The sequence below is a fragment of the Palaemon carinicauda genome, chromosome 19, assembly GCF_036898095.1.
Source record: "Palaemon carinicauda isolate YSFRI2023 chromosome 19, ASM3689809v2, whole genome shotgun sequence".
Lineage (NCBI taxonomy): Eukaryota > Metazoa > Arthropoda > Malacostraca > Decapoda > Palaemonidae > Palaemon > Palaemon carinicauda.
This window is the reverse complement of record NC_090743.1, coordinates 16,679,287-16,691,786: the sequence shown is the minus strand read 5'-3', so window position 1 is coordinate 16,691,786 and position 12,500 is coordinate 16,679,287. Positions and strand designations below refer to the sequence as shown.

General features: G+C 35.1%; 1 protein-coding gene across 2 annotated transcripts in view; it reads left to right on the top strand.

Annotated features, from left to right (window-relative positions):
* Positions 1 to 12,500, top strand: part of prom (prominin) — a 65,260-nt gene that overhangs the window by 50,105 nt on the left and 2,655 nt on the right. For both annotated transcript variants that reach the window (XM_068393218.1, XM_068393217.1), the window contains exons 8-17: positions 146 to 281; positions 5,525 to 5,695; positions 6,089 to 6,224; positions 7,346 to 7,579; positions 8,873 to 9,095; positions 10,048 to 10,212; positions 10,776 to 10,910; positions 11,121 to 11,279; positions 11,769 to 11,887; positions 12,467 to 12,500. The exon at positions 12,467 to 12,500 is cut by the window's right edge and continues 86 nt beyond it. In XM_068393218.1, coding sequence (XP_068249319.1) covers positions 146 to 281; positions 5,525 to 5,695; positions 6,089 to 6,224; positions 7,346 to 7,579; positions 8,873 to 9,095; positions 10,048 to 10,212; positions 10,776 to 10,910; positions 11,121 to 11,279; positions 11,769 to 11,887; positions 12,467 to 12,500 — 1,512 coding nt within the window. The remainder of the gene's footprint in view (positions 1 to 145; positions 282 to 5,524; positions 5,696 to 6,088; positions 6,225 to 7,345; positions 7,580 to 8,872; positions 9,096 to 10,047; positions 10,213 to 10,775; positions 10,911 to 11,120; positions 11,280 to 11,768; positions 11,888 to 12,466) is intronic.

Genomic DNA, 12,500 nt, shown 5'->3' with positions numbered 1-12,500 from the left:
TCTCTCTCTCTCTATATATATATATATATATATATATATATATATATATATATATATATATATATACACGCACAACTTTAAATCATTTAGCACAACGGTATATACGATTTTACAGAAAATCTAACCACTTCTTTTACATTTACAGTTTTCGTTCTCTGAACAACTGCGACATCTGTCGGCGGTGGAGAACCACAATCTGACGGAGACAGCCAGGCATGCTCGCTTGGAGTTTGAGAATATCCCCGCCTACGTGGAAGTGGTCACTCGACAAACCAGAGAGGGTGAGTTGAATTAGCTTTCCTTTCATATCCTATTCTTGACTCAAGAAAATCTCACGATCCTCTGTATCTATTTTAAGACATCCACCATATTCATACGTAGGCACCAACACACCAGTAGTTATTAAAACACGTTAATAAAAAGTTATTCTCTAGCTCTGCAACACTGGCAGTCAATTTAAAAAAACTTTGTGATCTAGCCGTGTATCTTTATGTAGAGAGAGAGAGAGAGAGAGAGAGAGAGAGAGAGAGAGAGAGAGAGAGAGAGAGAGAGAGAGAGAGAGAGAGTTCTTTGTATGTATTTACAACATAAATAAAAATCATTGGAGTGCTACTTCTTTCTTACCATTTAAAAAAATTGCATAATTACATCAATACTTACTGAGCTATATTTATTTCTACTGATCCATACCTAAGGAATATTTTCTCATAAGGGCGTTTTAAAAAACGCAAATAACTATTATTCTAATAATACTTATATAGCGAATTATCATGTAATAGTCAACATTTTGTCTATTTCTTTAAAGCCCCTCCCCCCCCCCCCCCCCAAAAAAAAAAAAAAAATGTAGTTCTTGATAAAGCAATCTCATGTTTACTAGGACTTGGTAAAATAACCCCCTCTTTAAGACTTGATGAAATAATCCCTAGTTTATAAAGACTTGATGGAACAATTACGTGTTTTAACTGTATAAAACAACCTCCTCCTTACTTGGATTTGGCAAAACCAACCCCATGTTTACTAGGCTTTGATAAGACCACTACATGTTTACAAAGATTTGATAAAACAACACCCTGTATACTACAGTTTGATAAAACGCTTACATTCACATTGGCTTGAAAAAACAACCAACTACTCACTAAGAATGACAAAAACAATCTGATAAAACAACCTGCTGTTTACTCGGTCTTGACAAAAATACCGGTAACCTGTTTACTACATTTTGAAAAAAAAATCTCCAGTTTACAACTATTTGATAAAAAAGCCAAATAACCTCCTGTTAACCAGGATTTGATAAAATAGCACCCTGTTTACTGGAACTCGATAGAACAGCCTCCTGTTTACTAGGATTGACATAAAACTTCCTATTTACTAGGAATTACCAAAACAACCTTCTGTTTACTAATTATATACCGTTCATATAATTTCATGTTATCTTCAACATATTTTCTGTAATTATCAGAAAATATAAATACCATTACATTCTATTGATGATAATCATTCCATACTACACCCACACTCATCATCATCTCTACGCCTATTGACGCAAGGGGCTTCGGTTAGATTTCGCCAGTCGTCTCTATCTTGAGCTTTTAAATCGATACTACTCCATTCATCATCTCCTACTTCATGTTTCAAAGTCCTCATTAATGTACCCCTGGGTCTCCTAACTCTTTTAGTGCCTTGTGGAGCCCAGATGAACGTTTGGTGAACTAATCTCTCTTGGGGAGTGCAAATAGCATGCCCAAACCATCTCTATCTACCCCTCATCAGGATCTCATCCACATATGGCACTCGGGTAACCTCTCTTATAGTTTCATTTCTAATCATGTCCTACAACCCACACTACAAATAAGTAATTACATCATTATCTTTAGTACGCAAATAGTCTGGTCTTCCAATTAATATTTCCTATTAATAGTTCTCTGGATCATATGAAAAGGAAGTCTTGTGATCTAAATTTTTCTTCATCTTCATTCGATCTTACGATTAATTCATAATCAAACGAGCACCTTGAAAATAAGGAATTATCTATTCGTGGTTTCAACAATTGTAATATCCACTGTTCTGTTTATTGATATTCAATTAAATTCAATTCTGTATCTGTTTATTGATATTAAATTCAATCAAATTTATAACAATTTTAATACCATGATTGATTTACGAACCTATTGTCCAACTTAATCTAAAATTTCACAGTATATAAATTTCATGTAGGCTTACTATTAACGAGGATGCTCATAAATAAAGATCCGGTATTTGTTTACAAGAGCTCTCCTCTTGTTGTACAGTAATTAGGAGGTTCTTTAAATGGGAAAGAAAAAATAGCAAGATATGTTGTGCACGGGGGGGGGGGTGGAGGAGGTACTAAACGAGCAGAAGTTCGTGACAGCGTAAATTTGGTATATATCCAAAATATATAATGAATTAGAAATGGAGTAATTACTCAAAAGTGTCACTATTTGTGAAATGTATATTATATCTGGTAAATATTTGATAATAAATCTTATTAAAGTGTTTTTTAAAGAAATGTTTGAGAATGACTAATTTTCCCAGACGACGTTTTGTTACCCAAACGCCGGCACAGTGTAAAATCCGGACGTCGGACGTCGGATGCAATCCGGGAGAATAGAAAATCGCTTGTATCACCTGGAAAGACACGAAAATAAACCTCTTTTTTGTGACTGGTAATGTTCACTGATACTTTCTGTTATTTTCTGAATAAATGTTCAAAAAATATTGGTTTATTTTCATGTTATTGAGAATAATCTCAATCGGACGTCAACATTACACTATCTAACTGCCCGCTATTTTACCCAGTTAGTGTAATGTTGACGTCCGATTGAGATTATTCTCAATAACATGAAAATAAACCAATATTTTTCGAACATTTATTCGGAAAATAACAGAAAGTATCAGTGAACATTACCAGTCACAAAAAAGAGGTGTATTTTCGTGTCTTTCCAGGTGATACAAGCGATTTTCTATTCTCCCGGATGGCATCCGACGTCCGGATTTTACACTGTGCCCCAAACGCCATCTATTGACCACTGCCTAAGGATGCCTGCCAATTTCCCGCCTATGAAATCGTACGCTGTTTAAAGTCATTCTCATCAAAATTTTCGTTAAAAATAAATTATAAGATTTATTGTCAATTATTTACCAAATAAAACATAGAATTTACAAATACTGACACTTTTGAGTAATTGCTCCATTTCCATTTCTCTTTGACAATGTTGACCATCATGTCAGTTCCAGAACTTCCAGGTCATTTAGAACCTCTTCCACCAACCCCTCCCCTAGCCCCCTTGGGCAACATATCTGGCTATGTTTTGCTTAACCCCACTTAAAGAATCTCCCAATTACTGTACATTAAGAGAGCTGCAGGACTGCATAATTTTCCGAGTAAATTTGCCTACAACATTGCCAGGAACCTATAAAACAATAAAACGTTCATATTTGTTTGAGACCGGCAAAACAAGCTTCAAAGCATGTTTGTCTATTTTACCAGACCGGCAAAATAAGCTTAAAAGTAGGTTTGTCTATTTTACCGGGACCGGTTAAATAGCCTATTCGTAAACAAATACCAAAGATCCTACGCATTTTGCGCACTCATTCATATTTACGGGCTGCCAACGCTAGATCCCGTGTCTTGCATAAGGCAAGGCAATCTTATACATACATACAGCACTCATTCACGCACCGTAATACTAAATACTTTTACTTTTTCGATTTTTTATGTTGATAACACGAGACGGGTTGAAGTCTGCCCCAGCACAAGTGGAAAAAAAACAATACAAACATCATGAACGGTCCCTTACCTGCTGAGTAACCTGCTGTTTGTTAGCTTATTTTCCAATAGATGAGCAGATATTCCATTAATATAGCTCCTGTGAACGGTTAATGTTTTTGACACGATTCTTCCTCGTTATAATTCGTACACCGAAACAAAATAGTCATCAACTTCACGGCGTTGTCAGCCGAACACGAGCAATAAAAAAAGGCCTTATAATGTCTTTGTTTACATCCCCCCACGAACTATTCATACTTATCCGAAATAAGAACCACTCGCTTTTTGCTATTGTGTTATTCAGTCTAACAACAAAGTAAAATACTTCCCCTTAACAGACAAAATGAATAAAAAGCAATAACACCGACAACAAAACACACCGGTAACAGGCAATAAGCAACTGATGAAAATTTTACCAAAATATTGTTGTTAGTAGTAGCAGCAGCAGCAGTCTGTACAACGGACAGTGGGGCACAGTGTAAAATCCGGACGTCGGATGCCGTCCGGGAGAATAGAAAATCGCTTGTATCACCGGGAAAGACTCGAAAATACACCTCTTTTTTTGTGACTGGTAATGTTCACTGATACTTTCTGTTATTTTCTGAATAAATGTTCGAAAAATATTGGTTTATTTTCATGTTATTGAGAATAATCTCAATCGGACGTCAACATTACACTAACTGGGTAAAATAGCGGCCAGTTAGATAGTGTAATGTTGACGTCCGATTGAGATTATTCTCAATAACATGAAAATAAACCAATATTTTTCGAACATTTATTCAGAAAATAACAGAAAGTATCAGTGAACATTACCAGTCACAAAAAAAGAGGTGTATTTTCGAGTCTTTCCCGGTGATACAAGCGATTTTCTATTCTCCTGGACGGCATCCGACGTCCGACGTCCGACGTCCGGGTTTTACACTGTGCCGGACAGTGGAAAGTAGACTGGGCAGACTTTCTAATGGTAAAAAATTTAATTCTTAGCTGCCTGACGTAGTTGTTTATTAAAATTTTAAATTTTTTATTCCAAGTATATTGCTATGCTAGTCACTTTGGCGAATGTGGGAATAAGTCCTGATAATTCATCAAAATTAGGGCGTATTGTGTCGTAGTTCACGCATTCTTGAATAGACAGTTTAGGAGGTTCTCATATGTTCAATGTTGAAAGGTTCTCAAGTAAACAATTTGGAACTTTTGCTCTTCCAAAGGGGGAATATCAAGTTCACATATTTCTAAATCTTCCTCGTCATCTCCTCATACGCCTATTGAAGCAAAGGGCCTCGGTTAGAATAGTTCTTAGCCATGTAGGCCGGGGTCAGTCTATGGAAAGCGAAAATTTCTAAATCAGTACAACTAAACTCCCTCAAAATTAATAATGTTCTGAGTCCCTTACAAATCATAAAGAAATACTTTACAGTAACTTTTTTTTTAATGTGAATGAATCTTAGACATCCTTATAAATAAAGTTTAATTCTAAGAAGAAATAAATGAGGAATGTTCTAATTCTGGGGAATTGTTGGGACTAATTCCTACGTTCGTCTAAGCAATCCGGATCAACGTAACAGAATGAGTTGAAGAAAAAGAATAAGGAAAAACATGAAATACACGACCTACGCCAGGCAGCCATGAATGAAATTCATTCTATTGATATGTCTGCCCATTATACTTTCCACTTTCAGTAGTACCACTTAATACTACCGACTTCTTGTTATATAATATATTTCCTTTTTCTGACAGACGTGAAAAGAGTCGTAAGGAATTTCCGTGCTCGAGTGTACAACAAGGTCAGAGGTTTGGACGACGTGGCCTTTGACCTGGAAGTACGTACCCGGGACATGACCTGGAGGGTTGACGAGGCTGCTGCTAATCTACAGGAGCATGAAATCTACAGGTGGTACATCGGATTAGGTAAGGACCGTATATTACGTCTGTTTGTAACTTTGTTGGCGTTGTTTGCAAGTGTGTGTACACGCTGGATTGCACATGCAATGTACAGTTATATGTCTAAGTAGATTGCACCATTTCAATCCTGATGGGTGAGTAAATATATTCAATATAGTTTGTCTCAAATATCAATACGTGGAAGTTGCTATGATGGTGTGTATGTTTGTTCTTAATTCAATGACATGAAATGACAATCGGACATTTAGCCATTTTTCTTCAAGTGAACATTTAGTAACAGGATAATTCCATTAGAAAATTAATGTAGAGGATTGGAGGAAAGAACATAAAGATGTGCATAATAATTCAAAACAAGGAAACAAACTACTGATTATTATTATAATTTTTCATCCTCCCTAGCAATCGCTCTAAGCTTAGCCTTCGTTTGGACGTTGATGACCATAGGCCTAATGTGCGGCTGCTGCTCGCATTCAGCCTCCCAAGCTCCAACGGAAAGATCGTGTATTTCAAACTCCGCTGGGCAGACCCTCATAACGTAAGTTCTGTTTTCAATCACTCTTTAGATGGGAATTGATGGGAATAGTCTACTTGGAGTGAGGAGTGTCTTGATTTGTGAAAACAAAGCAGACCCTCCTATCATTTGCTTGGTTTATTGCAATCCAATGGTAGGAACTCAACAGGCAACTTACTAAATATGGAAGATTATGAAAATAGTTAGACTCAGAATTTTTTAAATAATCCGCAAGCTTAATAACGAAATTTTGAATGAGAGAATATTCTTACATTCATTAATCACTATTCATTTTCTAATCCTATGAAGTTTGTAGTTTGGTTTATCAAACTTAGATTTTTTCGGGACTATTTCTAGGGGGTGTTATTAAATTTTCTAATATATGCTTATTGACAGTTATCAATGGATTAGAATTCTAGTTTGAAAGTTATTGAGATTGGTATATAGAGGCTCTGCTATTAAGCGCCAGTGCATTGCTTCAAGAATCATCATTTCCTTTTGGAATTAATCTCTGAATGCATTGGCCAACAGGCAACATTTTAATCAAATGATTTGAAATTTATTGGAATCAAACAAAAGGAGAAATCTAATACAAATAGAGTTCATTAGTTACATTAATTAGATAAATACGTTTATAAAGCAATTGAATGTCATTTTTCTAGCCCAGACTCAAAGAAGAAAAATAGGCCTAGGGAAGAATATTCCGATGGGGTTTTACTGCGAAGGAAGAGGTAGACATACCACGAATATATATATATATATATATATATATATATATATATATATATATATATATATATATATATATATATATATATATATATATATATTAAGTGTAACATCAATGAATGTTTCTCTTCGTATTTACACCATGAAGTCAAATGAAAAGCCAAACTTATAACAATATTTAATGGGTTTTAGAAAGCACTAGATATTAAAAAAACAAAAAAATATGTAAATTAATGTTAATATGACATTTTTAACTGACGATTGGCTTTTAAACTTGATAATGCTAAAACATTAAAAATGAAATAGAATTGACAGTCAAATAACAACAAGACATCTTGATTGAGTAGTTAATTCAAGCGACATAATAAACAAATGGCAACATGACATCTTATTGATCTTTTCAATATTTCCCACAGGTCAGTCTTCTTCATGTTTGTCTTTTCGGCAATCTTGTGGACTGCTGTGGTTGCCTTGTTCGTCGTAGGCGCCCACGCCCACGCCTTCATCTGCCACCCACTCTACGAGGAACCGAACTTCCCCACCCTTACTCACCTCATTGACGAATCAGGGATGATCTCCCACGGGCCTCTCCTCAGCAACGTTCTCCACAAGGACAGGAACGTTCATCTCGGCATCGGACACGTTCTCAAGTGAGTCGAGATTAAACGTTACCATTGTAGTAAAGCTTATTTATTATGAAATTAATGAAGTTTAATAGATCTTGAAGGATTATGAATTAGACGTTTTACGTTCTCAAGTGAGTTGAGATTAAACGTTACCATTGTAGTAAAGCTTATTTATTATGAAATTAATGAAGTTTAATAGATCTTGAAGGATTATGAATTAGACGTTTTACGTTCTCAGGTGAGTCGAGATTAAACGTTACTATGATAGTATTGCTTATGTATTATGAAATTAATGAAGTTTAAACGTTCTTGAACGATTATGAATTAGACGTTTTACGTTCTCAGGTGAGTCGAGATTAAACGTTACTATGGAAGTAGAGCTTAAGTATTATGAAATTAATGAAGTTTAAACGTTCTTGAACGATTATGAATTAGACGGTTTACGTTCTCATGTGAGTCGAGATTAAACGTTACCATGGTAGTAAAGCTTATGTATTATGAAATTAATGAAGTTTAAACGTTCTTGGGGGATTATAAATTAGATGTTTTATGAATAATTTAGACGATTTTGAATAAGTTTTAACGTTATTGAATAGATAAAGCTTAGACAGTCTAGAATAAACAAAACTTTGCATGTTCTTTGATGGATAAAGTTTATACGTCCTCAGGAGTACCAAGTTTAAAGGTTTTCAGTTGAACAGTATAGAACATTAAAAACCTTCTGAAGAGGGTAACCTAAGTTCAGATCTTTTCGAATGAGTAAAAAAATCTCCATTAAATTAATAGTCTTAAGGCCCACTAGGGGTAAAGGTCAAGACACTGTCAAATAAGAAAAAAGGCCTAATCTGAAACCATTGTAAGTTTACTTTAGGCAGTCACAAATGAGCGATGTCCAGGATTCAGATTTTGAAAATTGTTACGAGCTCAGAATCATTCGTGACCGGAAAGAAATGATATATATATATATATATATATATATATATATATATATATATATATATATATATATATATATATACATATATATATATATATATATATATATATATATATATATATGTATATATATATATATATATACATATATATATATATATATATATATATATATATATATATATATATATATATATATATATATATATATATATATATATATATATATATATATCCGTACACTTGCTCTTTATTATAAAGAGATGTTTATATATGACAAAGTTTGACTCAACCAAAATTGAAAGGCTCAGTAACATCTTTATGTTCCATTTCTGCAAGGCATCGAACCTTGTGGAATTCAATTTATCATTACCATTTCAGTCAATGCAGAGAAGGCGAAGCAGCATACCACGTCTTCAAATTGAACCACTATTTCGACATTGAGGCTGAGATTAACCCCCATAAAACCCTCGATCTCCGGGAACCCTTGGGACGTCTCCATGTCAATTTGTCCCACGTGGAACTCTTGTCCCCGGAGGCTGAGGATCATCTGGATTCCTTCCTCCGCTCCATCAGGATTGATATGGAACCCTACAGGAGGGAGGTAATGTTGTGAGAGAGAGAGAGAGAGAGAGAGAGAGAGAGAGAGAGAGAGAGAGAGAGAGAGAGAGAGAGAGAGAGAGAGAGAGAGAGTGTGTGTTACAAGGATTTTGGATATTTCAGACATTAGTCCATCCGCGGAGACTTCATTTGCTCTTGGATAGAACGAATTAGTTAAAACGTTTAGCAAGTTTTTATGAACTTGTCTAACTCATTCTTGAATTCGTTGAGAGAGAGAGAGAGAGAGAGAGAGAGAGAGAGAGAGAGAGAGAGAGAGAGAGAGAGAGAGAGAGAGACTTGCTTACTTATTGATATGTTATTCTAATTTAAGTCTGGATTGACTAGTCTTACTTTTCTTTAAAAAACGAAATAAATATTTACATTTTTTTACTTATGTTTGTTATTCATCAGACAAAACTAACTTCATGAAGCGTGCTAAATTGATGTCTTTATTGTTGAAAAAACTTCCATGTTCAATCCAAGTTAGGTTAGGTAGGAAAATAGTTTCAACGTATCCAAGTTGAATTGTAAGTAATTTGCATAATTCATCGTTATTTCATATTTTCCCAATACAATATTCTTACTTGAACTATTCCAATGATTTACTTGGCTGTTTTTAATGAACTTGTATTGTCTCTCCCAACTAAAATTACCGTGACTAATGGAGCTTCATATCTAATTCTGATTTTTACCATCCGCAATACACATTTCTAATTGTGATTTCTCTGATGGAAAACGCAATGGACAATACACTTTCTATAGCAAATCAAATATTAAATGTTATCAACAATACAGAATGAGTTCCTATTTTCTGTCATCGGACCAACTATTCTATTAGCGGCACAATCCCGATATTTGAAAAATTGTGTTGACTAAACTTTTCCAATTGTGAATTTTGCCTGCAGATGAAAAATTCAGTTAATAATACATATTGTACTTCTAACCCCTGTGACTAGATGGAGAAACCTCTCGTCCGTAAGAGCTTACCAGCGCTCACAGAACAGATGCAGAACATTGCAGGCCAGCTGCGGTCCGTGAGTTCGTCAGCAGAGCTTTTCAGGATGGTGGCTCGGACTAGGAACCTCATTACCAATACCCTCTACCCTCTTGAGAAACGCAAGGTGAGTAGGGCATTCTCATATCTTGAAGGTAAGAAAGCCAGCATCTGATAAAAAAAAAAAATCAGGTGTATTACGAGCCATATCATAAAGTGGAGTAGCTATCCAGTGGGCCACACCCTTAGGTAAACCGACAAAACCTCGTCACATAAATTAGTTGTAAAAAGAAACTAAGCCTAAAGTTGAGAATCTTTCGAGATTTGGCTCTTTTTGAACAGACGAAACCATTTTTTTTTTTTTAATATTTCTTTAAAAAGTAACATTCTAGACAGCACTTGAATTTTGTATTGAGTACAACCATTTCAGTATATTTTCTATGGATGCATTTTATACAAACCAATACTTTTTAACACAAACTGCCATTAGCTGGACCCTCTTATTGTCCAGGTCTTGGTGAATATTATTTACAACTTAGGGATTTTATACTTCTCTCACATATACCTTGCTGAAGGCCAGTTATGTTTTGATTTATTTATACAATTGAATCTCTTGCTTGTTTTCTCGGTGAAACCTTAAAACCTCATGTAATAAAATACGAAACTACAACTTTCTTTTTTGTTTCACAGGAAGACTTAACGTACCAAGTGGCTACCTTGGATATGGAAGTGATGCCGCTTCAACGTCAGATCAACCAGAGTTCTGGACATCTCAGAACAATACAGTACTTCATCCATAACCACGGCTCTTCTCTAGCAGCGTCTGTTAGTATTTACAATCGTGCCTCAGCTCATTAGGGTCTTGTAGCCTATAGCCTACAAGTTATTTATAACTAACTGCGAGTTTTAAATATATAGCAACAAAATCTGTTTTCTGAGAGTTCTAAATGTACAGCTATTAGCTAGTTAAGAGCAACAAATTCTTCTTTTCTGAGTCAAGGGATAACCATAATATGGCCACTTCTTGCATTTCAGAAAGCCCAGGCCTACACAGAGAGAATTCTTAATTATCCTCGTCAGTATGCAGATCACGTAAGGAATTCTGCCCTCCACCACGTGGCTCCATGCACACCCGTTTGGAACTTGTATGATTCGGCCCGTGGTGTCTCCTGCAATGGAATAATTGAGCCTCTGGTAAGTGGTCCTGTATTTGATATTTTCCTATGTAATTGTTTTAAATGTTTCTTGTGAAGCTTCTTTATTATAATTCTCCATAGCATATTTCAATTACGGAGCTGAGGATCATGAACTTTTAAGCAACAAAACAAAACTTGAAAAACTTTGATGACAAATTACTTTTCGTGTGCACTTCATCTGACTATTGGCAAACATGATGAAAATCATAGTATTACCTATAAACATTTATCTATTTATTTTTCTACCATATCTCCCTCACATCCTTTTGTTTTTAGTTTACATATCAGCCTCTACTCTTCTCTCCTTTCCAGGGCATTAGGTTCTTCAGTTGAAAAGATACTGGTGTAAATTGCTCTGAAAATTCACATCACCAGAGTATGAAGCTTCAAAAGAACATGAAAAAAGTGGTTCTAATATTTGCATTTGTTTAATCTCTTTTGTCATCTATCATATTTGAAGTGCTTTATAGAACCCACTGTCTTACAGAATGCTCTTTGGTTGGCAACTGGGTGGTGCCTACTGCTGTTATTACCAGCAATATGCGTAAGCCTGAGCTTGGCACGCTTCTATCTGCGCATGGACTGTGACGATGATACTTTGCCCCTGTAAGTAAAACACTAATCATTAATTATAATCCGTTTACACGTTACGGCTCAAAGAAAAGGATTTGAGCATCATGGATTATGAAGAATTATCAGATTTAAAGATTTATCCTTCTGTTGGCATTACTTTGGTCCTAGATGCACCTCTGTTACCAACCCATTGTTGTCAAACTTCTCTCAAATTTCACTTCATAGTACAACGGTTGAGTTTTCCCTCAGATGTGCTTGGGTGCTGAATGGCCTCTCGGGCTCCTGCACAGGGCCACATAGCCCCTACTCATAAATTCAAAGAATTCTTCAAGTTCTTCAGTCCTGTTACTGAGTTATTTATAACTGATTTAGCATTCATCTTCTTTAAATGTTTATTTTGGCATATTCTGAGCTATAATTCCATTTTAATAAAAGCAGCTAAATAATTCATAAATTGTACCTGCACAATGCAATTCATCAAATTGTTTTTGATTCCTGGAAATCTAAAAAAAAATACTGTAGGTATTACGATAAATAACTTTGCTTCCAAAATGTTCCATTGTCAGAACAATATGAAAGTTTTTTTTTTTTTTTTTTTTTTTTTTCCATCAGGCAGTCAAATGGTTCCCCTTCAGGATCACAAACT